This window comes from Colletotrichum godetiae, assembly GCF_030913485.1.
Source record: "Colletotrichum godetiae strain CBS 193.32 chromosome Unknown BDP55scaffold_5, whole genome shotgun sequence".
Taxonomy (NCBI): domain Eukaryota; kingdom Fungi; phylum Ascomycota; class Sordariomycetes; order Glomerellales; family Glomerellaceae; genus Colletotrichum; species Colletotrichum godetiae.
Window position 1 is genome coordinate 591302 of NW_026851253.1, and position 24283 is coordinate 615584.

General features: G+C 53.7%; 7 protein-coding genes across 7 annotated transcripts; 4 read left to right on the forward strand and 3 right to left on the reverse strand.

The window, feature by feature from the left end:
• Positions 1-166: 166 nt before the first annotated feature.
• On the forward strand, positions 167-1846 carry BDP55DRAFT_648433 (dihydrouridine synthase). The gene is made up of 5 exons (XM_060573852.1): positions 167-371; positions 439-517; positions 573-675; positions 737-1061; positions 1161-1846. Exons 1-5 carry the CDS (start codon positions 328-330, stop codon positions 1798-1800), a joined length of 1191 nt encoding a protein of 396 aa, XP_060434472.1. The 5' UTR covers positions 167-327; the 3' UTR covers positions 1801-1846.
• On the reverse strand, positions 1847-4033 carry BDP55DRAFT_648440 (cyclin-K). Its single transcript, XM_060573853.1, has 2 exons — positions 3136-4033; positions 1847-3070 (listed from the first exon to the last, which is right to left on the reverse strand). Exons 1-2 carry the CDS (start codon positions 3598-3600, stop codon positions 2150-2152), a joined length of 1386 nt encoding a protein of 461 aa, XP_060434473.1. The 5' UTR covers positions 3601-4033; the 3' UTR covers positions 1847-2149.
• A 369-nt stretch (positions 4034-4402) lies between these two features.
• Positions 4403-5341, forward strand: BDP55DRAFT_542737 (proteasome component PRE2; the record flags this gene model as incomplete). Its single annotated transcript, XM_060568343.1, has 2 exons — positions 4403-4543; positions 4622-5341. 2 exons carry the CDS (start codon positions 4403-4405, stop codon positions 5339-5341), a joined length of 861 nt encoding a protein of 286 aa, XP_060434474.1.
• A 417-nt stretch (positions 5342-5758) lies between these two features.
• BDP55DRAFT_543065 (glycoprotease) lies at positions 5759-7354 on the reverse strand (the record flags this gene model as incomplete). The annotated part of the gene is made up of 2 exons (XM_060568379.1): positions 5759-7219; positions 7253-7354. The coding sequence occupies 2 exons, from the start codon at positions 7352-7354 to the stop codon at positions 5759-5761; spliced, it is 1563 nt and encodes a 520-aa protein (XP_060434475.1).
• Positions 7355-7786: 432 nt separating this feature from the next.
• On the reverse strand, positions 7787-11447 carry BDP55DRAFT_308473 (uncharacterized protein). Its single transcript, XM_060566663.1, has one exon. It carries the CDS (start codon positions 11118-11120, stop codon positions 8028-8030), a length of 3093 nt encoding a protein of 1030 aa, XP_060434476.1. The 5' UTR covers positions 11121-11447; the 3' UTR covers positions 7787-8027.
• A 3791-nt stretch (positions 11448-15238) lies between these two features.
• Positions 15239-16715, forward strand: BDP55DRAFT_543355 (galactosyl transferase GMA12/MNN10 family protein; the record flags this gene model as incomplete). The annotated part of the gene is made up of 3 exons (XM_060568401.1): positions 15239-15665; positions 15718-16000; positions 16052-16715. 3 exons carry the CDS (start codon positions 15239-15241, stop codon positions 16713-16715), a joined length of 1374 nt encoding a protein of 457 aa, XP_060434477.1.
• A 5638-nt stretch (positions 16716-22353) lies between these two features.
• On the forward strand, positions 22354-23515 carry BDP55DRAFT_690594 (tat pathway signal sequence; the record flags this gene model as incomplete). Its single annotated transcript, XM_060576879.1, has 2 exons — positions 22354-22754; positions 22831-23515. 2 exons carry the CDS (start codon positions 22354-22356, stop codon positions 23513-23515), a joined length of 1086 nt encoding a protein of 361 aa, XP_060434478.1.
• Positions 23516-24283: the final 768 nt, after the last annotated feature.

Sequence of the window (24283 nt, forward strand, 5' to 3'; positions counted from 1 at the left end):
ACATCGCTGGGGTAGAGCAAAGTTTTGACGCAGGAAGTTTACAGGATTCTGCCTCATTAGGCAGGCGGTGAAAAGTCACCCCGCCGTTATCGTCACCAGAGAGCCCCACCCCCACTATGACAGCCCAGGTGAGGATCGCCCATCTGGGTTTGACGCCACAGGCCCCCCCTGCTCCACTAAGAACCGCTGTAATTCTTCACTGCAGGCGCCTTCGACGTTCCATTCTGTTGTGAGTGAGTCCCAACTCGACGTATCCACGTTTCTCATCCAATCTCAACTCGGTCACTTCAACACTCACTCACTTTCGTGGGTACTCATATTGACGCCATGGCGGCCGACCTCTATAACGGAACTATTTCAGATAGGACACAGTAGGGTTTGAAACTTACATTCAATCACTATGAGTCAAGGTGACTAATATCAAGTCACTTTACGTAGTCCTCTGAAAATATTCGATGCTGCCAAGAGCCAGGATAGATTTTTGAACGTCTCAGCTCCTATGGTGAGGTACAGTAAGGTGGTTAAATTTCGATATCTCAAGACAAGGAGATCGTTGACTCATGTTGCCACAGCTCGCTTTCCGTCAAACCGTCCACGAATATGGTACCGATCTCTGCTGGACACCCATGATCCTCTCGAAGGAGTTCAACCGCAACAACTTTGCCCGTGATAGTGGTTCGTTGACTCATGTGCGCCTCACCCCGCTAGATTTTCACGGGCTAACTCATATACCAAGATCTCACAATAGCTACTCGTGGAGTACAACCCCCCACGATAGTTCAGTTTGGCGCAAACAGCCCTCTTGAGCTCGCCCGCTCATCATCTCTTGCCGCCCCTTTTGTCAACGGTGTCGACCTCAACTGCGGGTGCCCTCAGTCATGGGCTTGTGCAGAGACCCTTGGCGCCGCTCTCATGGAGCAGCGCGAGCTCGTGCGAGACATGGTCATTGAGACTCGTCAACGCTTAGCTAGTGATGGCTGGCATGTTGGTAAGGAGCGGGATATCGACAGTCCAAAGGGCAGGAGCGTCAGCGTCAAGATCCGTGTGCACAAGGACTTGAGGTTAGTGAACCTTACCCCCCCGAGTTTCTCGCTCACATTATCTATGGAGCCATCCTCTACAGATCCATTCTCCGCTGACTCACATGCTCCATTACTTAGGAAGACGATGGACTTCATCGACACCGTCATTGGCAACCCCCTGAACCGCAACATCGACTTCTTGACGATCCACCCCCGTACCCGTCACACGGCGTCCACTACCCCTATTAACACCGAATCCCTTGGTATTCTCCTCGAGAAGTACGGCGATACGCTCCCAATTCTCCTATCCGGCGATGTCTTCTCCATGGCAACATTGCCTCTCTCAACAGTTTCCAAAGCACCAGAAGAACCTTCAGAACCCACAACAATCAACGGCCACAATGGCTACACAGACTTCACCCCCAGTGGCACCAAGTTAGTAGGTCTCATGTCTGCCCGGGGTATCCTCGCAAACCCTGCTCTTTACGCTGGATTCGAGTCTTGTCCGTGGGAGGCTGTCGAATGCTTCATGCGCCATGTTATTCGCGCCCCGATGCCAGTGAAGCTCGTTCAGCATCACCTCCACGAGATGTGCGGACCAGGTATGGGTCCCGACAAGCGCGCCTTGCTGAATCGCCAGGAGAGGGCAACACTACTCGCTCTAGACAATATGGTGGACGTGATGGATTTCTTGGATGATGCAATCAATCGTAAGACGGGCAGGACGGAAGGACTTCATCGAGAGCCGAGACGTAGCTCTACAATTCCTATACCATGACCTGCTACCCTCTCACTTTGCAGCAGTGTTTTGACTTTAGGCATGATGCATTCGCTATAAAATGTAATCACTACCAAGGTATTCCTTACCTTTGCAAAGTATCGCTTGCGTCACGACCTCTGCCAAGCTACCGCCCTATGAACGCCGTATCTCTGAAAGCGTGCTGTGACTCTTGCACAAACCAGAATGTTCGCGCTTGGAGGCGCCTTGAGAGCGTGACCAATATGCTACAAAAGCGTCGTCTTGTTCTCATCGACGCTTTGTCCGAATACCTGCCTTGAAATGCGATGGACCTCCAACGCCCGTGGTCCGTAGAATTATTACAATGTTACAGGTTAAGGTAGAGCTCCTAGTCCAAAACCTCCCCTTCATCTTCGTCGGAGAGTCGTGCTCGTTTCTGTTCTCTGCCTTCGGAATCCGAGTCAACTTCCTTCCTCTTTCCTGGGGACGCCAGACTGTTGCCATTTGCTCTCTCCGGCTCCTTAAGCGTGGCCTGCGACCCAGACTCGGTATTAGTGACGTCGTCGCGGCCATTGGCCCGAGCTCTTGGGCTTTGTGTTCCTCTGTCCAGCTCAAAAGGCGTGCCTGCTGTAGACGAGAGGGCGTCTTGGCTCATCGGATCCCTCGGCTGTCGAGTATTGGCCAGGTCAAAGGCCGGTGATGGCAGAGACGGGTTCTGTTTCCGGAGCGGGTTCTCAGTGTAGAACTGGCGGACAATGTCGATGGCCTTAGCACACTTGTCCTCGTTTCCTTTCAGCGCCCTCCACCACGGTTCGCCGTTGACGTCTTCGATCTTTTGCTGTGTGTGTATACTGGCGAAGAAAATGGCACTGATGGCAACGTCGCGTGCTTCGAGCAGCAGAGGGATGGAAGTGAGGCAGGCGTCGCTGCAGAACGCCCAGGCCGACTGCCTCAGATGCTTGTTGTGGACAATGTCGAGTTGGCCGAGAAGCTCGAAGAGACGCTGGTAAGGATTTTCCACCATGAGGTCGAATGTGAGGTATTCCAGCATCAACTCCTCGTACATGAGAATGCTGTCTCTCCATCGCCAGTACTCCTTGCTCATCTCATCTATCATCAGCTTAGGGTTCTTCTGGGCGACCTTTGCCACTGTAATGATAATTTCCTTCGTTTTCCGACAGTTTTCTTCTGTCTTATTCGCGAGAAAGAGCGCAGTGGCTGCAATATTCTGTTCAGTCGATTCCGTCAGCATTGGTTCAGCTTGGGCCTTTTGGGTCCCTCGTTTGGATCTGGGAAGTGCGGGTTGCGCCTGACACTTATAAGACACAAATATGATCGTCGTTAAACAGAAAATTGGACAGAGGTATTTCTCACATAGTGGTGAATGCCGCCCTTCTCTTCCACCATACTGTATCGCATGTAGAACCGGTGGAAGAAGACACCTGCAACCCAAAGGGTGATTTGGGGGAGATCAAGAAGAACTCCGGCCTGGTATATGAAGTTGACACCCTTCGCGCGTCTTAGGCGCTCCTCTGCTGGCGAAATGCCATCTAGGATACTCGGTGTGCTCAAGGTTTCGTCGGGGGTGAAGTACCACTGATTGGGCGGAGGTCCTGGTGTTTGCGCTCTGGAGCGCTGTGGCGAACGCGTGTCTCGTTGAGAATGGGGGTGCGGAGGCGAGGTCCGCGATGAATGTGTCGGAGGAGATGGAGCTGCAGGCGGCACTTCAAGGCGACGCGCAGGAGATCTGGATTGCCGGTCTGGTCGTGGAGGACCCGGGGGGAGTGTGGGAGGCTGATAGGCCTCTCTCGAAGGCCGGTAGCGATCGATACTAGCCATCGCCGCGAGGTTATTGTGATTCTTTCAAGTCGGCGATTGGTGAGAGTTGATGTGAGAGGATGATCATGGGTGAAATGGCGCTCGCCGTCGCAAATGGTAGTGTTGGATGATGGTGGAATCGTTTCCTTGGTTTAGCTGAGGTGGATTTTCGACCCTGTTTGAGTCGCGTTATCTTATCACTTTAGCCACGTGATCACTTTAGACCCCTGCTAAGGTGCCTATCTCCAGCCAGCAGGGCGGGTACATCGGACGGCAAGCTCGAAGATGATAATCAGTTAGGGAGGTAAGGTATTCGTTTAGTATGTTGATTAACACCGAGGTCTGGCAATTAAGAGTAAATTTAAGAGAAATTATCATGTTTGTGGAGAGTACGGGTTTTGAGAGCGAGGAGTGTCGAAAGTAATTACACCATGCTCGAGCCAGAGGCTATCGCCCTTCAATGTATCCGTAGGTAGGATGGACACCCGGTACCTTATGTAAGCTTGAGATGTACACGGACACACGGACGAAGGTGCTGAGGTGTCTTCGTACCTGCAGCAGTTGCCCATTCTGAATCAGGCAACAAGGCATCAACCAGCTCGGTACGCACTTTCCCTGCTGAAGCTGGCCGTGACGCGAGCATGGAGCTGCCTGAGCTATCCCCCAGGTCAACGTCAAAGAACCCCATCTCCATTCCAATCATCACCAAGCCCAACACTTCCACGAACACCAACGAGAGTCCGCTCAGAAGTAATTCTCTACACTCATCACACCTTACCGACCGAATAATTTCGACAGACCTCCCCGCCTGCTGACCGCCGAGATGGACAGCCTTGTGGCCAAGTACAGCCGCCCGGCGTTCGAGCAACACAACACCTTCAGAGACGATGAGCAGGAGGACCTTGAGCTCCTGGGCGGAGCGCCGCCGTTGTCATTGAAGTTTGCTATGCCCCCAGTCGCACATGTGAGTTCATCTCTTGACTATTTGTCCGTTTAAACCTGAGATGGACGATCAGACTGACATTAGAACCCCTCAATCCAGCCGTCATCCTGGCTCCGTGCAGCAACAGACGACCGAGCCAACCCCGACTGCCCCATCAAGATTGCCCATGGCACAACGACCCTCGCCTTCCGTTTCCAAGGCGGTATCATCGTCGCAACCGACTCCCGTGCTACTGCTGGAAACTGGATTGCTTCGCAAACGGTCAAGAAGGTCATTGAGATCAACTCGGTGCTTCTGGGCACCATGGCCGGCGGTGCCGCTGACTGTCAGTACTGGCTCGCATGGTTGGGCATGCAGTGCCGCCTCCACGAACTCCGACACAAGCGCCGCATTTCTGTCGCTGCGGCGTCCAAGATTCTCGCCAACCTTGTCTACTCATACAAGGGCATGGGCCTCAGCATGGGTACCATGTGTGCCGGCGTAACGAAGGAGGAGGGCCCCGCGCTGTACTACGTCGATTCGGACGGCACTCGCCTGCCTGGCAACCTCTTCTGTGTCGGCAGTGGTCAGACTTTCGCCTACGGTGTTCTGGACGCCGAGTACCGCTACGACTTGACCGACCAAGAAGCTCTCGACCTCGGTAGCCGAAGTATCCTTGCCGCTACGCACCGTGACGCCTACTCTGGTGGTTTCATCAACCTCTACCACGTCAAGGAGGAGGGCTGGGTCAAGCACGGCTTCAACGACACGAATCCCATCTTCTGGAAGACGAAGCTGGAGAAGGGCGAATTCACCAACGTTACTGCCGACTTGGACTAGATGTCGGTGGAGAAGGACAGTGAATTGGTACCGCTGAAATCATACGTGTCATGGAGCTCCCTCCAGAATCCCGCGTTCAGCCGGTCTTCAGGCGAAGCCTGAGACCGAATCTCGCGCCGGTCCCGCTTTTGCCGGGCCAGAGCGATGTATCTCACCTATCACTATGACATGCAAGGAGACAAGACAGTGGTATTTCCTTGCAAACGAATGAATAGAACGGTTACGACAGGCAAATCGAGCGCAATCGCAGAATCGAGCATGGCTTGTCAGGTTTTTCCTTTCGACATCCGTACTCTCAAGGGAGAGTGCAGTTGTTGTGTAACTTGTACACTAGATTATGATACAAGTTCATTCTCGTGCGTCTTCTGCATTGTTATTACAGGTGATGTTAAAACAAGAACTGGGTATCATGAGTTTTTAATGTTCTCTTCTTCTCCATCCAGGGACACCCAAGATCCCACCCTCTTCGCTGGCAGGGTCAACCGACCACTTGCGCTCGGGATGTACGGAAAGCAAACTTTCCCAGCCAGCTTCATACATCTCCATGCCAGTCCATGCAATCATAGCCGCATTGTCCGTACACAATGCCGGCGGAGGCGCCGTGATCTCCAAGTGCCCGAACCCGCGGACATCGAGCATCTTCCGCAGCACGTGCATGAGGAAGCGGTTGCTTGCGACCCCGCCGCTTACGACGAGTGTTTTCAGTGCATGTTTCAGCTCCGGCTCGGCGGCGAGGGCGAGGAAGATACGAGTGGCCAAGTGTTCGAATAGGAGGCGCATGGTGGCGCGGGCGAGGGTCCGTCGTTCTTCGAGGGACATGGAGTTGCCTTTTGCTATGGCAATTCTGCGGACCTCGCTACCAAGACCGTTGAACTCGTAGGATAAGGCGCGGGAAGTGGAGAGGGGAGGGTGGAGGGTCCAGGAGTAGGGCGGGGGAGCTGTGTACGGCGCGATTTCGTCGACGCGGCGGAGAGGAGGGGTGTATTTGTAGTCATAGTCGTGCTGGCTTGGGGGATCTGATGGCGATGTAGAGGAGGGAAACGAGTCAGGGAAGGCGAAGCGTTCGAGGAGGGCGCCGTACATGACGTCTCCGTGAGATGCTAGCATGTCTGGCGGGAGGATATGGCGAGCGGCCTTGTCAAGGGCGTCGCCCACGGCGATGTTGTCGGAGGAGGCGAGTATGCGGTGGGATGTGAGGGAGCGGGAGTGGACTAGCTGGGTGTGGCCGCCGGAGACTAGGAGGGTGAGGAAGGGGTATTCTGGTTTTATAGCGGTGGCATCGGGTGTCGCTGGGGAGGAGGTGGACGAGGACGCTGTAGATGTCGTCGGGTCCTGGCGGGCGAGCGCGGAGATGAGACGCGGGGTGAGGGCGTGGGCTTGCATGTGGTTCACGCCCAGGAGCGGTACCTGCCAGGCTGTCGCGAGGCCTTTTGCCGTCGAGAGCCCGGAGGCGAGGTTCGCGGACATGCCGGGGCCGCGGGTCACCGTTACGAAGTCGGGTTTCTGGCGCAGAGTGCCGGCGACTGCGAGCGTTTTGCTGCGTAATGAACCGACCTCTCGTGCGAGAGTGCGACCTCCCCTTTGCCCTCCTTCTTGTATCACGTCGCCGTCATCGTGGCTTCGAGCTTTTGCTTCGGTGGCTGGGGGCAGGGACGAGAGGGCTTCGGCGATGAGGGGCGCGAGTGAGGCGTCGTGGGAGCGTAGGGCTACGGGCGGGTAGACGCCGCCGTAGGCCGTGCTGTCGCATGTGATTTTGCGGTGAAAGTGGAGGGTCGCGCGGCCGAGGGGGCCGGGGTCTTTGGAGAGGAGGGCGACGCAGGTGTCGTCGCACGAGGTTTCGATTGCGAGGGTCAGGAGGGTGCGGTGTTGGTGCTGGTGCTGGTTTCGTTGTCGAAAGGGTGTCGGCCGCACATGCGCTGCTGGGGTGGCTGCCGGGTTACCGTGAACGGATCGATGGGGAAGAAGAGATGGAACACGCCATCTTTGGAGGATCGTGAGGGGATGTCGGCGCATTGAGGGGGGCTTTGTGTGAACATTGGTGTTGGGAATTGCTTCGTACGAGGAGAGTCGCGATGCACTGATGAGAAGTTCCGGAGCTCTTATCTTATCAGTCGCAATCTTATCGGCCGTCTTCACCGAGTGCACACCGACTTACACGCTTCCACATCAAGCTGAGATTCCAGCGCGTCAGCACAACGCCTGGTATATCGCCCAGGCCCGGAACAATTTTAGTTATGCCAACGAGAGCAGAGACACCCTGCCATTCTGTCAAACTTTCAGTCTGTCAAGAACGCTGTACCCGGATAAGTCTCCTTCTGCTTTCCTAACGAAGGGCAGCGTGGCTGGGAGCAGAGGTCAAGATCTCCCAACGCATTCAGGGACTCGGTACGCATCATGCACACGATTTCATGCTCTACTGGAGAATTCACTTGCGCGTGTGTTACTATTTCCGATACATGAGTTTCTTGGAATAGTTCATTGATTAAGATACTGGGCAGATTCTAGCTGCCATGCATTCTTGAAATACTTTTCCTCCCGTGTACCATCCATGCAATGTAGTGATGCTCATAATGCTAATATTTCCCGTTTCTAACTCCATGATCTTGTTCGTATCCCTATACAAGTCGGCTCTTATACCCATACCGACGTTCGAATACCATGGTTACTTGTGAAGTACTCATTGTCTTTAGTTACCGCTGTCCCTCCTAGCAATGAAATTAACCCACTCGCACCGGCAGCCGCCGGTGCCACCGTCGAAACCGCCAAAGGAAGCATTCTTATCCTTCCGCGGGTTCACGGTCGTTCCTCCAAAGCCTATATCATTGGGAAGAAGCTTCGGTGTACTCGTGTCGATGCCCTGGCGATCATTGACGGGCCAGTGCCACACGAACTTCTCGCCCGACTCGCCGCCGTGAGTATCCGTCTTGATCGTGACGGGGTACGGCATGGTGCCAGGCGCGGCGAGTAGCTGTGTGGTGTTCGCCGAGCGGGTCCAGATCTGGACGAGGAAACGTGTCTGAGACCACGTCACGAGGAACTTGGCCTCGCTCCTGCGAGATCCGCCGTCCTTGTCGAGCGGCACGTTGCTCTCGCCTTCAGTCCCGTTGAGGGTGGTGACAGACTTGAGGTAGATGGTGCGCTTGAAGTAGGTGTAGAAACCGTAGTGCTCCGTTGGGAGGCCACGGTCATACAGTCGAACGGGCTGCTGAATGGCGTGTGGGAAAAGCTGGGCAGGGGCTCCGGTGCCGTCTGTTTCAAGGTCTGGGGCCGGCAGCGTAATGCCAAAATCATCTGTCGAGTTCCTTGAGCTCTGACGCTTACCCAGGGCGTAAGGGCTGACAGTCTCACTGGCGGATTTGAGGATGCTGAGATAAAACGGAGTCGGCTCGCCGGCTTTATCATCAGACAGAATGCTGTCTGTCGTATTTCCGAGAAAATACATTTCCTCAAAGGAAGGGGGGGCTGGGTTGGGGGTGAATACTGGGTTCTGTCTTTTGATAATTGCCCCAGCCCTGGCTATGATACCGCCAAGGTTCAATTGCCGCTTCCTAGATGTAGATCCAGGCCGAGGAGGTTCACCATTGGGCACATTCCACAGATTGCGGGTGTTGTTATCCCACTGGATCTGCATGGTGAAAGTCGGCTGGTTGGGACGGTTGGGGGCCACAGATTCCTGATCTTCCTTGGGAAGTGCACAGCTCCAAACAGTCGAAGGGCTGCTGCAGCCAGTGACGGCGGCGGTGTTGTCTGGGCTAACAACTGAGAGAACTCCAGTTGGCATCGGAGGGAAGTTTGTGAGATTGAGAAAGATGCTGTCGACTGGCGCAGATACGTGGTTTCGCGGGATGAGGGTAACACAGAGAACAATGATGAGAATGCTGAGGAAAAGACTGGCTCCGCATACACCAAGGCACACGCGTCTTCTCTTTCGGCCTTCACGACCGCTGCGACCATAGCATCCACTCGCGGGGATGCACCCACGGCCTTTCCAGAAACCTCCAGCTTTGCGAGCTGCAATTTCCTCCTTTTCGTGGCGACGAAGCTGCCGCTCAACGCGATGGCCATTTCCTTCGGCTGCAAGGAAATGTTCCGGTGGCACAAATGTGCCAGCAAATCGTTCTGGAAGACGACCTTGTTGTCCAGGAGCAGGGCTGTTGCCTCCCGGCGCTGGTGTCAAGGGTATGTCGGTCATGTTGATGCCACCTTGAGAACTCATTGTCCCATTAATGGCTGGCGAGATTGGTCCCGGAGATGGGGGGTAAAGTGACTGCAATGGGTGCCCTGCGGGAAAGACAGCTCGATATCTGACGGCCTTCTGTTGCGGAGGAGGAGAGTATGGGGGCGGCTGCTCTGAGGGAGCTGGGCTGGGTTCGGCAAGATGTGTTTTCTCTGACCGGGGTTGCAGTCGAGGAGTAGCTGACCGAGAAGACGATGCAGGTGAAGAATCCCGTCGGTCCATGAGTGGTGATGGAGTTCTTCTCGGAGTGGGAACTCTGACTATCGGGGCCTCTATATTGCGTGGTGATGGTCTTGGAGATGCTGGAAGGCCTAGTCCCTGAACAATAACTTGCTGAACTTCCTGTGGCTTGAATACCGTAGGTTGTAAGGCTTTTGTTTCTGAGATCGAAATCCTGGCACCCTTTTCACTCCACCAGTCGTCATGCGATGATGAGTTGACTGGCTGTGATTCACTCTTCTGAGGTGGGACAACAGGACTCTTCCTCTCTAGAAAGGGTGTCGTAATGTGATCCCACCAACCACGAGTCTGCGTTGCCGCGCTGTCTGGGCTCTTCGATGCCTCCTTGGCCTTTGTTGGCTTTTGTCGATTCGTGGCTGTCCCATCCTCCTCAAACAAGGTGCATGGGCTACCTCCTTCATCGTCCTCGTCATCCCTGTTCTTGAGAACGACGCTCACTACTCTTTCTTGTTGTTTGTAGGTAGAAGGCACTACAGGAACAGGAGGAGCGTCATGAGCAACACCAGCACCAACTCCAACTCCAAGGCCTGTTGCTTGAGAATAAATGCTAGAAGTGCGGTGTGGTGACTGGAAAGGAGAGGTGGTGTCTGGTGTGTCTGGACTCCACACAGACTTTTGCTGTGAGGGAGTCAATGGTGTGAAAGTGACTGGCTTGCCCGTCATGGTAGGCTTGTTGGTGTATTTCGGCGGTAGGTCGTGCGGCGTCTCAATGACGGCCGTTTGAGGACTAATTTCTCTGTCGGCCATCTCAGACGGCAACGCGATGCCAATAACAATCGGACGGTCGTTTGGGGATAGGTCCTGCTCCAGTGGGCTGCGGCCGGCGCTTTGAGGAGACTTTGCGTTTGGGTCCGACTTCTTCATCTTCAGCCAGTTCCAGTTGCCAACTGACGTAGAATTGGGCGAGCCCTCGAGGGCTCTCAATGCTGCTGCGTCGACGAACTTGGGCTGCTCGAGATCAAGAACCCGGCTCGGTTGGCTCTGTTGCTGCTGTCGCAATGTTGCCATATCCGTTACCACCTTGATCCCTGCTTTGGCATTCTGCGCCTTCTGCCGCTGGCGGGACTTGAGGCGCCTCAGCTTTTGAACTGAGTATCGAGGCTGCGAATATCTCGTCGAAGCCGGTTTGTTTGGTCTGAGGGGACTGGGAGCGGCCGTCTTGTCCATGATGAGCTCTTGGTCATCGTCCATGATTGGGGTAACCACATCTTCATCTTCCCATTCTTCCCAGTCTTCTCTCTCGTTATCATGTCGATGATCGTATGGCTGCCGTTGAGGCACGGTGGCCCCGTGTGAGGGCATGTTGGTGTAGGAACAAGACTTCGATCGCAACTTTGAAGTGACAATGCGTTAAGTCGAAGTCGAAATATAGTTGATTTGCTGAGAGGGTAGAGAATATCTCGAGCCTCTCGTAAAATGCTGTACGTGAAAAGAGAAGAAAAAAAAGGATTACTTCGAATCAATGCAAGGCTTCCGTGGTCGAGGTGGGTATCAAGCTGGAGCAAAGGCGTGGCCTTGAAAGAATTGATGGTGGATGTTTTGGGGGAGGAAGGAAAGAGGGAAGGAACGGCAGGTCCAATGAAAGTGCTACAACGATTGACAACGAACTCTCCCAGAGGGAATACTCGACTGTGAGTCGTGAATAGGCGCACAATGAACAACAAAAGGGAAACCGGATAGCCACCCACCGAGATTCGTTCAACTACGTCTGGAAACACGAAACAAGCAGGAGGACAATGGCGCGGCAGGAGCAGGTAGCTTCATTATATGACTAGGGCCGAATCACCCCACGGCGTCTTTGAGTTCATGGGTCACGGCCAGGCCTCACGATGTTTGGCTGGGCGATGCAGTTCGCAGTATGAAGTAGGCGCCCAGTTGGACATCTCGGGCTTCTGATTGGCCGTGGTGCCGCTGGCCAGCTCTCGGGCCTGCACAGGCAACCGCAACACTGGCCATTCATTTGGCCGCGGTTACACGGAGGGCAGGACGGCTCTGCGGGATGCAGCGGCATGTAGGACATCCATGAACAAATTGTTGGCTCATCTCGCGTGGCCGAATCACATCATTCAGTGAACCACGATGAGCAGAATGACTGTGTGTAAGGTAGGTAGTTGAGGTCGAGAAAGATGGGGAGCTGTGGCACGTGTGGTGGGTGGCTCGCGAGGAACTTGTTGACGTGGCTGGAGCAAAGTGTGGCTGAAGCCACCACAAACGCCACTGCCAACTTATTAATAGACTTCCCGCCCGACAGATTCACTTTTCACCGAGCCCGTAACGTACGCATGCCGTTAGTGGAGAGTCTTCCGTACCTTACTTCGCCGAAGGAGTGGAGACCCGAGACAGCGCTGGATGCCGCTGTCCGGGCCGGGTTCTATCAATTCCAAAGTTGAATTGCTCAATTTTTTAGCTGATGCCCCATACTTGAGAACAAGTCAGTGGCTGGCGTGCTAGCCATGACAAAAGCTAGCCCCTTTGTTATGATGTGCCCAACGTATGCTTCGTAACACACGCGCTGCATTCTTATCAAGCTGGAATGCTCATACAAGACGTCATGACACAAGCTGCCAGAGCACTCGAGGTATTTTCGGGGCCTCCGCAAGACAGCAACGCGTTGGAATGGAGCAAAGCATCGGCATCGGAAGCGATCGAGTCAAGAGCTCGGATATCACGCCTCGTCGGCTGGAACGTCTTTCAGGCGCCACAACGCATAGGTGGCAGAGGTACAGGTTTTCCTTCCCGCCCGTCATTCTATCTCACAAGTTACGTGTCTGCACGGCAGCCGTCACCCCTCGTTTACCATTGCCTTGGGACTTTTTTTGTCATGACTGTGGGATGGAATAACAGGGCCACACAAATCCGGTCTCAGGTCTTGAGCAGGTGGACGATGAGCATTGAGTGGCTGTGCAGCTAGCTGCGTCGCAATGGACGAGGGAAAGCTCGGGCTTTTTGAATCGCAAACCTAAGCGTTCCATCCAAAAAGCAAGGCGAAAGAAGAGCAGTACACTATTTCAACTGCACAAGAGAATTCATCTAGTTATCGTCAACGTAATCGGACACCGGCCTTTGGATGGACATTGACGCGATTGTTTCAGCAGGATTATTTCGAATAAGCGTGGCTGTGGAGTTGGCATCTTGGCTGTTATGCTGGCATCACCGAAACACCGTTGTTAATTTAAAAAATGGTCCAGACTTGGGGCAGAAGACGAGGGCAGCTCCACTCGATCTTGAACGTAATCTCCAATCGGGAAGATCAAACATGTCAAGAATCACGTTGTCTGGAATTGCAATATTGCAGCTCGTCGCCTGAAATTCCGCTTCTGAGCAGCAAACCACCAGCTGCACCATTGTGCAATTCGTGCCAAGTTGTCAATCGCGGCTCAAGGGCTGAATGTCAGGAGCACTACCTTAGACCATGCTAGCAACGTCACTCGACATCCATTGGCATCTCAATCCTGCACATGCGGGGTCTCTCTACGTAAGGTACACAAGGGCTGCATTGAAATACCTCAAAGTTCATGTCTTGGCTAAAAAGCGTTTTCATTACCTACCCCCTTACCTCAGCAAGCTATTGATATCCCTGATGTTTGTGACAAGCTTGTGAATGCCATATGTAGTCTGTGTCATTTTCTCCCTTGACTCCATCTGTACGTGTATCAAGTGAACTCAATTCAGGATGGTTTATCCATAGGGGGGGGTTTCTGCTGATAACATCCCCTACTATGACATCGTTCTTATCACGATATTCAGACGATTAAGACGTCAATCGCGGCCGTCTGGGGGGACTGAGAGGGGAGAGTTTGAGGGGGCTCTGAGTCTATTACTTTAATCATCTAGTTTCAAGGTACACTTGACTTGTCTCAGTGCTGCAGCATGAGCGTTGCCGCAGTGTTCAGGCTACCCGAGTCAATGCAGGGCCCATGATTTAATGTCAGCGGACCGCTAGAAGCCTTGAAACCTTGGCATTCTGGCACCCAGCAAAGACGTTCCGTCCGAAAAAAGATTAGATGCACCGGATTACTGCTTCTACAATGTACTCCAGGCGAGAAGAGGTTAACAATAAAGAGTAAGGGCCCTTTTTTTAGATGAAAGACTGACAATGGGTTGGATTGGACGGCAGCCAACCGGATGGATGGCCTCCCTTGAGGATATTATTGCCCAGCTTGGGCCCAGCCCATTCCCTTTGCAGATACGAGACGATTAAAAGAGCAAATCAACAAATAGTCGCACAAAAAGGAAACGGCCCTTTCTTGGTCTTACGAATCAAACATTCCCTCCTGCCACTACTCCGTACCTTACTCATACTGACAGCAACGCGATTGTGCCAGTGTGTTGTGTTGTGTTGGAAAGGTTCGGAATTCCATTATCGGCCTCCGCAGCTTCTGCTTCTTTTGGGTCAATTGTCATCCGTCAGCAATCATCCCTGCCCCCTAGGTACGAAGTACTGTACTCCAGTCTCCGCGTGCTATCCCCCCTCCCTTTCCCCCCCCCCACGCCAGTGGCAGTAGGCGGTCAATTCCCGGTCACTCTTTCCTGCTGCAGCCACCAGCGCCGTGAACGAACGCCCTCGCGAAAAAAAAAAGTGACCCGCCCTGGAGACGACTCTCCTCCACTTCGCCCTCCTCCCTAACACTTTTTCTCCTGTCTGTCTACACCTGTTCCGTCGCATCGAAACTACTACGGGAAAAGCACCACCGAACCGAGCCACCAATCCCTTACACCAGGGCTCTGGCTGACTGCCGTCCCATAACCCTCCAAGCTTCTACCTTACCGACCGGGCCCTGCATCGACCTGCCCTGCCCACGCAGCAAAACACCTTCCCCTGGCTGGGTTACCTGTACAGCCTCACCCCGAATTCCACGAACCACCAGAAGCCATTCTGCCTATTCCGAAGACAGAGAGGGGACCCCCTTTTTCGGATACATCGACCCCCTTCACCAACACCTTTAGCGAATACTTCTTGGCTATCGCGTTGTTACCAGACGGCTCGTAAAGTGCCATCTGGTCACAACCCTCGATAATCTTTCATCCTGGATCAATCACAGCAATTCGCCGCCTCTTCGTCCTTCAGCGATCGCAGGCCAGCACGTTCGCATCACCGACGCCGCTCCTCTGCATCTGGCGGTCTTGCAGTCAACGTTGACGGCCCAGGCGACCGTGGCTCTTCCCAATTCCTGGGAGTCCACGGCCAGCAGCCTGGTCTTGCGCCAATTCCTGGTACGTCTTGTCCTGCATCATCCTCCCGTTCTCTTCCTCAACTCCTACTCCGGCCCCGTGGCACACCTATTCGTACATGTCTACATCTTCCAACCCCCCCGCCTCGACCTTCCACCGGTGCGAATACGGGTTGGACAACCGAATGACGGGGCCCGCTTGCTGACAGCTCGTGTTCTTTCATCGCTGCAGGCACCCCCAACACCGCAATGTCGCTCTCGCGCAGTCCCTCGCCTATACCTGGAGGCGGTTGGGCCAGCCCTGGTCTGACCATCAACACCAGCGGTCGATCGAGTCCGAGTCGAGGTTTCTCAGCATCCAACGGCGCTTCTACCCCTTGGGAGAGCAAGATGAGGACCGTTGGCATGAACGGATACCCGTCCTTTTCCACCCAGAACCAAGGCTTCTTCACACGACACATGCGCCGGATATCAAGCAGCCTACCGCGGTTCAACAACCAGAGCCCATACGTCGAGAAGGAAAAGGACAAATTGGGGCAAGGATCATGGGCGGCACAGAAGGTTCCCCTCGTGGGCAGGATACGGAACATCTTTGCGCGCATGGGTAGGAAGATGAAGCTACGCCTGCTGATACTGCTCCTGTTCACCCTTGCGATGACCATCTTTTACAACAGTCGTACGTTCCTCCTCTTGCTGCAGATTTGGCTTCCTTGTTAACCATCTCGCAGCTCTTGTCTATCACTGGCGGAGGCACTTTGGCGGAGGCCAAAAGTATGTCATCATCTTAGCCGCCAACATTGGAGGAGGTGTCATGGAGTGGAAGGGCGCCCGCGAATGGGCTATTGAGCGTGACAGTGTACGGAACAAAAAGAAGTACGCCAACCGATGGGGATATGACCTTGAGATTGTCGACATGAGCACCAAGAAGCGATATGCACACGAATGGCGCGAAAGCTGGGAGAAGGTTGACTTTGTACGCTCTGCTTTCCGCAAGTATCCCAAGGCTGAATGGTAAGTCACAGTGCTCCATCCCCGGGGTGACTGAACTAACGATGGACAAAGGGTCTGGTGGCTCGACTTGAATACCTACGTCATGGAATTATCATATCCCTTACAGAACCATATCTTCAACGACATTAGCAAGCACGTCTATCGCGACATCAACGAGTACAATCCTCTGAACATCAGCCATCCTTTCACCGACCCCTACCTGGATGAGGAGTCCCGAAGTCCCATTGGTGATGGAAAGTCCGAATCTGTCAACTTGATACTCTCCCAGGACTGCTCTGGCTTCAACCTTGGTTCCTTCTTTGTTAAGAGGGGCAATTGGGCTGATCGCATGTTGGATGTCTGGTGGGATCCCGTCGCCTACGAGCAGAAGCATATGGAGTGGGAACACAAGGAACAGGACGCTCTGGAGCAGCTCTACAAAACGCAGCCCTGGATTCGCAAACACACGGCCTTCCTTCCCCAGCGTATGATCAACGCTTTCCCGCCGGGCGCTTGTTCTGAGAACGGAAACGACACTCGTATCCATTACGACCAGAATGACCGAGACTTTCTCGTCAACATGGCCGGCTGCGAATGGGGTCGCGATTGTTGGGGTGAGATGTACAACTATCGCGAGCTCAGCTATTACCTGAACCGCAATCCTTGGGAACGCTTCAAAGAGGATCTCATTGCCGTCATCTGGGAGAAGATCACTGGCCAAAAGGTCAAACTCTGAGACGACCGACGACTTACCAAGACACGGCCCTGATACGTCTTTGCGCATCATCGTTGGGTCATCTAATAACGGCTGGTCAACCGTGTTTCACTTCCAACGTCCTGTTTATCAATAGGCACAACCTATCTTGCAAACTACACATATACGCATGCGAAGCCCGGGAGCTTGGGGAACCTGACGTCTACACCCCTCATGAGCGGTATGAAAAACAAGAACCAGAACACGTCTACAACGACGGTTTCGCGGACCAAGGAACAATATTTCGAAAACGAAGGGCGTTTATCGTTGAAGACGGATAGGAGTATTCGGATGAGGTTTCCTGATGTTGAGATGTATAAAAACTTGGGTTGCTATTGTTTTTCCCGGCCCTCGAATCTTCAGTTTGTGTTACATTAGACCTTGTACGCCATGGTACTTGCAGAACATGCGTGGAAGCATCCGAGGAGCAGAGCCGCCTGGAGGATTTTCTGGCATCAAGAGCTGACGCCAGCCCCTTAGGTAGCTCCGTGATAGGTAGCTTACATTCAGGTGGCGTTGCGAATCTATGCTCTAGCTACCTTACCGCTCATATGTGTCTTGTCTACCTGTTCCGTAGACCAAGGGTGACTTTTTTTTTTTTTGCATGACGATCAGCTGTTGTGATGAATGCTTCCCTGGATTTGTAAATTGAATACCGGCATGATCTGACATTGGTGCGGGATGCATAGGGCCAATGGCGAACTTCTTGGATCTGGCGTGCCGTGCCGCCGTGCCTGGCTAGATCTTTATCAAGAGCATGGAGGGCAAACAAGCTTATCAAAGGCCCCCCTGAGAAAAATGCGCCTAGGATGAGGCTAGGTGGCGATGGCAGGATGTTCCTTGCATGAGGATGGGATTGAAGGCCGGGATTAGGTAGTAGGGAGCAGATATTCCGCTTCTCAAGCAGTTAATAAGGACCATGACTCTTCGTCTACCAACTTTGCCAAATTTTACGTGGAGAAAGCTCAACAGAACGTTGTGTGAGAGACGATGGTGGTGGGAAAGGAGGACACTATGGCTAGCCATCATAAGTATCGCCACCGGGCCATGAACACCACATAAGACGGTAGGCGATATAAGACGGCACGATATCGTAGCTTTGAAGCGGAGCGCTTGCGCCATTTCCAGTGTGCTTGTGAATAAGACTGGGATTCAATGTATGGGATAGTGTACATGATGGTTAGGATCAAGGAATACAAAGCCTGTGGCAGCTACAAAGCGGCTCGCCAGCGACGTTTCCCTCGGCACTGAAACTTACCTATCGGAGGCGGCTAACGGGTGGCGCGGCGGTGGTGCGGTGCCCCGGTTCCACTTCGGGAGCGACCATTTGCCGCCGGGACATGACCGTTTGGGCCCGGTTCCCTTTCGCCTCTTATCAGGTACCTTACCTTAAGTGGCGGCCTTCCTGAGTTGTTCGTTTTCTTTTTCTGCAGAAGAATTACTGTTTCGGTACGTGCTCTGGTAAGCCCGCTCGGATAGACGAGAACAGGACTCAACAGAAGGAAACAAGGAGGAGCAAGTGTTATGACTCTTCAACACGTGTCTGTCTACATGGCTCCTCTCTTTGCCAACTCATTGGACTACCCGCAATCACTTTCTAGGGAAGAAGAGTGGACTGCGGTTCCAAATATATTGATCTGCCCGTGCCGGCTGTTCGGATGGCGACAGCTTGTTTCTTCGGGATGATCGTCGGGTCCCCTGCTTTCTAGAACCCCTGACATGTGGAGGGCCTTCGAGGGGGGCCTGGTACCCTTGACTCTGTCTGGGTCTCTGGACCTTTTTGCCTCAGCAATCATCCACTGTTCGGTACGTTGATTACACTACTTGCATGCGAATTACGTCTGTTACAACGACACAAGCTTCACGAGTTTCTCCCTTGCGATTGCGAGTCCTGTGGATATAAAAGGAACGCGACGCTTGCGTGTGAGGCAGTGTCGGGCGTTGGGCAGATGGGGGATGCGAACGGGGTGATGATTATCCACATTTTGGAGATGGCAAAAGATCTGTTTCCCACTTCCACCCGCCCACCTTGCCATCTTTCTGCATGGCCGCTTTGCCGCGGGCGCACGGCACAAGGGAGTGGAAACGGGCAAGGGGTCGATCTTCAACGAAGCGCGTGTTTCGTCCCAACTTACAGTAAGATCGCAGATGTGTTCCCCCGAAAAAAGAACAAGCATATGAAAGGACTAAGAGGGTTTCGGAGGGGGGGTTCATGACGAGAAAAACGGCTATCGGCAAAAGCAATGAGTAGTATCCGCAGTGAAGCGCCGCATGTGTGCGTATATGTGTGCGTACTATATGCGAGCAAGTGTGTTTGAGAAGCAACTTTCTCTCTCACTCGCTCTTTTGCGCTTTTCCCAATGTGCTGTGCGATGCGATGCAAGTGAGTCTCGTCAGTAGCTAATGTGAACCCCGACCTCTGATGAAAATGGGCGTCGAGGGATTTCTATTAAAGATGGTTGAGACTTTAGAAGAGAAGAAAAGAGCGTAGATACTATTAAAAGACAACGAAGGACAAGACAGACTCAATGGGGTCAAAATGTCTCATACCAAATATCTCGGCGCCGCCGCGCGTGCCCTGTTGTCCGAGGCGGCTAGAGGCTCGAACATTCTTGAGTGAGGCTGACGGTGAAGGGGGCTTGGGACTTGGAAGGGAACTCATTGAAGTGAAATTTGTATGACTACGGTTCGCGCGAAACTCATAAAAGTTGAGTCGAGTCCGAGGCTGAGTCTCATAGACTGAAATGAGTCCGTGTGACGAGAGGAAACTCAAGTGCTGTTTGGTTTGAGTGGTGGCTCTGGGGAAAATATGCTTGTGCGCAATGTTACGTGAGTGCGTGGCCGAGTGAGTGAGTTGTGAGTGAGTGTGTGAAGTGTGAGAGTGTGTGATGTATCATGATGTGTGAGTGCGGTTGGGCAAATGTTTCAATTCAGCCTGTCCACGGTCTTGTCTGCCGGCCTGTCTGTCCCCCTCGTGCCCCTCCATCCAGCTCCCTCTTGCCTTTTGGATATGCCAATGTTTTCTGCAAATGTTTCAACCTTCCAAGCCCCTCGAGGGAACGTCGAACCCCACCAACCCACGAGCGACAGAACCGATGCAGGGGCCGATAAGGTCAGGTCTCTAGCGCCCTCTCCTTTTCTGTCAGGGGCAAAAAGGTTGCGTTAGCCTGAGGGAGTGACAGACGAGATGCGGGCAACTGTCAGTCAGTCGACGATTCAGCGCAGCAAACTACTTTGAGCCTTGACTGCCGTCGCCTCTCTATGCACCAGCGTTCATCTGGTACCTTATCTTTGCCCCAATCTGGAAAACAAAGATACATGGATGAGAGCTAGAGCACCCACAGAAGCAGGGGGAGCACGGTGATGATACCGCGGTACCAAAGTCTTCAGAGCCACTGAGGAAGGAAAGACTGGGGGGGAGAGCCGCCGCCGCTAAGGCGAGTGGGTGCCGCGTGCTCCAGGCTGACGGGCCCCGCCGGCGCGGGAGCGAGACGATTGGACGTCCGTCCGCCCGCCCCTGGCATGGGGGGGGGCCCGAGTTTCAGAGACCGACCAACACTACACCTTTACAACCGCCCACCAAGGGCCACCAACAACGCCGACTCCACGTCTAGAATCTTTGACATCCAACCCGACCTTCAAACGTCTTTCCATTTGCGGTCCTATCTGTATTTCATCCTCCCTTGCTCTCGCCCGTTCGTTGGCTAGCCCTTCTCCCCTGGGTAACTTCCTCATTCCCCTAAGGTGTTTCCTTTTGACTTTCCCGTCCCATCTTGGAACCATGCAAACCCCCTATCCTCGTGCTATAGGGTACGTGGGTGAGGCAGGGTACCCATTGACGATCACCCTCTCTTTGCCTTTTGCTCGTTGAACTACATGATGCCCCCCCCCCCCCCAAGTCCCCAGTCTCTTCTCTCAAAAAGCACGCACAAACCCACCATACTTGCGCTAACTGGCACGTTCGACTTGGATCTCGCCTCGGCAGAGCAGTCGACTTGCATGCTGCATGTACAACACCCACCGCACATATAGCTTCTTCGGCACGGCGAAGAACGAAACTGGCTGAACCCCCCCAAACCCCCCCCCCCATCATCCCGTCTTCGCTCTGGATCTTCCCCGGGGATTCCCCTGGTAATTTTGTCAAGCCTTGGCGGGTAAACACATTGAAACAAGGACCTGTCGTTCGTCGAAAAGTGAACCCTCGAGCACACACTCGGCGCAACGCAACCACATACATGGAGACGTGGGGCAAGGACCCCCGGGAGTTGGGCCGAGATGGCATATAGGCCGCAGAGAAGAAGACAGGAGACCAAAAAAAAGTCTCACCATGGTTCCCAAAACCCCCCATGCCCTTTGTGCGGTGTGTACGCGGCCTGGTCTTGGGTACCTAGAACTCGGTAGAACAGACGAGAGAGAGAGAGAGAGAGAGAGAGAGAGAGAGAGAGATCAGATAGGTCACCTTTCATGATCCCCAAATGTTATCCGGTGGCCGGGGTGCTTGCTCACCTTGGTCACTCCCCACACCACCAGTCTACAACACAGAAAACCTCGAGCCGTATTTAGCTGGCTGCATTCCCCAATGTGGTTGAGGCTCATGAGTCCGTGATGTGTCGTGCTTTAACACTCAAGGCCTCTGTTCAGCCTTCTTCAGACGTTTTACTTCGTCTTCTCTTCTTTTCTTACAGCCCCCTCGTGGCACTCATTCTCTTCTTTTTCATTCTCTCGTCTCAGCCACCCAGGAGGCAGGCAACAGCCGTTTCAATCCTTTTCCGGCTGAAGTTATCGTCATCACCAGAGGTTTCACTCCTTCATACAACCATCTGACCCTTTTTTGTCCCATTCACCTTGCCTCATCTGGTCACCTTTTGCCAAGCGCAACGACAAATCTACAGTCTCACTCCAAGTCGGTCAGATCTATTGAGTAAAAATCAGGGTCCAGAACGAGCAAACCAACCACGCTGTGCGTCATTGTCCACCTCATCATCACCGAGTCGACACGAGTCTCCTGGAGTTTTTTTCTTGCCCACCCTTTGAAGCTGAGGCCGCCGAAATCCTCTCCTCCTCAACACCCCACTACCAAGAGCTCCCAGCCGCATCGTGTGCGTCTCTCTGCCCTTGGGTTTCCACTCCTTCGGACTATTGGAAAGAAAAAAACGGTTCAGATTCCTCAGAGGCCTTGACCAGACCCAATACCGACCCCTCTTTTCTCCCTTTCTTGAGGTCTTGCCCAGATTTGGACGACGCAACACACCACACACACACGAGAAACTTCTCTCTCACCAACCACCTACAGTGACCGGCTCACTCCAGAACATACGACGACATTCATTTTCATCATACTTCTCTTCATTCATCTTTATTGATGACCCTTTGACTCTCCCTGATCCCTTTTTTGATTCATATTCTTCAGACATCCTATCCTCCTTTCGTGGCTTCACTTGGGTCTCTTGAGAACCCCTCATCCCAGCACTCGACTACCCGGCAGAGCCAATTCGAAAGGATAGAAGTCAAACGAACCCCGAAAAGGAACATTTCCCCAAAAAGTCTCAAACCCTTCTTTCTTCCCTCTCAACAGACAAGAAGGATCTCGATCTTCAGAGAAGTTCCGCCTTCCTCAGCCATGCCTTCGCAAAGCATCAAGACGGTACTGGCGGGCGCCGCCGTCCTCCTCCTCTGCTGCCACACCGGGCCAGCCCAGGCACAGCAGAAGTACGTCCTCCACGACAACTACGACAGCTCAAACTTCTTCAACGAGTTCAGCTTTTTCGACCAGCCGGACCCCACCAAGGGCTCGCAGATCTACACGAGCGCCGTGACGGCCAACAACAGCGGCCTCGCGGGCTACGCCCGGGGCGGCATCTACCTCGGCGTCGACTCCAAGACCAAGGGCCAGGGACGCCAGTCAGTGAGAGTCACTTCGAACAAGGCCTTTGACACGGGCTTGTTCGTCGCTGACATTCAGCACATGCCTACTAGCAGTTGCGGTGTCTGGCCTGCCTTTTGGATGTTTGGTCCCAACTGGTAAGTTTCCTCCTATGAGTACTCAGTGAGAGGTTGTGATGAGAGACGGAAGTGACTGACTGACACCAACTCACAGGCCCAACTCGGGTGAGATTGACATCATCGAGGGAGTCAACACGCAAGAGTCCAACTCCGTGACCCTCCACACGGGACCCGGCTGCAGCATCACCAACGACGGCACAATCTCCTCCACGACCCTCAACGATAAGGACTGCAACTCCGGCAGCGCCTCGACGGGCTGCGGCCAATCGACCTCGAGCAACCAAAACTACGGCGACGGCTTCAACGCAATCGGCGGCGGCGTCTACGCCGTCGATTTCAACTCCCAGGCCATCTCCGTCTGGTTCTTCCCGCGCAGCGCCATCCCCGGCGACGTCACCTCGGGCAACCCGGTCCCTTCGTCCTGGGGCCAGCCCCTTGCCAAGTTCAACGGCGGCTCCGGCTGCGACATCTCCTCGCACTTTAAGCAGCAGAACCTCGTCTTCAACACGGCGCTGTGCGGCGACTGGGCCGGCAAAGTGTGGGAGCAGAACGCCGAGTGCACGGCGCTCGCGCCCCAGTGCTCCGACTACGTCGCGGCCAACCCGCAGGCCTTTACCGAGGCGTTTTGGCTCATCAACTCGGTCAAGGTCTACCAGGCTGACGGCGGCGCGGCGGTTGCCGCTTCAGTTGCTCCCAGTGTGCCTGCTGGCGTTCCGACGGCGCGGCCTTCGGCCCCGATCCCTGGCGTCTCGGCCATTCCTGGAGCACCTGGTTACTAAGCGGAGCTACCTTTCAAGAGCAACGACATGCGAGATACAGAAAGGCAGGGTAGGACTCATTTGACTCATTTGGAGGAAACGTTATACAGGTCTAGACTTGGGTGGTGGATGCAAGTACAAAGGCGTTGGTGGCTGGTTTCTTGTCATGGTCCTTTTTTTTTTGATTTTTTTTGACGACATTCATGACCCCTTTCTTCACTTCTTCATCATCTACTGGATAGACGACACTTTTGAAACCTTTTTTTCTTGTCCGAGGCATGAAGGGAAGACATGGCGTTATAGGGAGGAGACCGGCTCCTAGGAACACGTTTACCTAGCTTTCGTTTTTACACGTGGGTATCGGTAGCAGATACCCCCGAATCGGACTACTTGAAGTGTTGAACTATTTCTCCGTCTTTCTGGAACATGAAAGCTGCCCTGGCCGTCGATTGAGTTCTGCATTGAGCGGGAAAAACAGCGCTTGTTTCGCCAAGAAGCGCTCTCTACCCATGATGTAGTTGAACCCTAGGCTCGAGAACCGGGACGCAAGGGCCGAGTCATGTCTAGAAACGATTCAAATGACAAGTGAAGCAAAGAATAAGAAAAAAAGACTTTTCACAGTCGTCGATCCAAACGCGGTCGTTAGAGATCTGGCGGCGGTTGCAAAGGGGTGTTCGACTCAGTTGCCCGCATACAATGCCGCCTGCCATCCGGAACAAGATTTCACTTGACGTCCCGAGATGAGATGTCGTCTAACTTTGTTAAAGGCGGATGACCAACAAGAGGCGG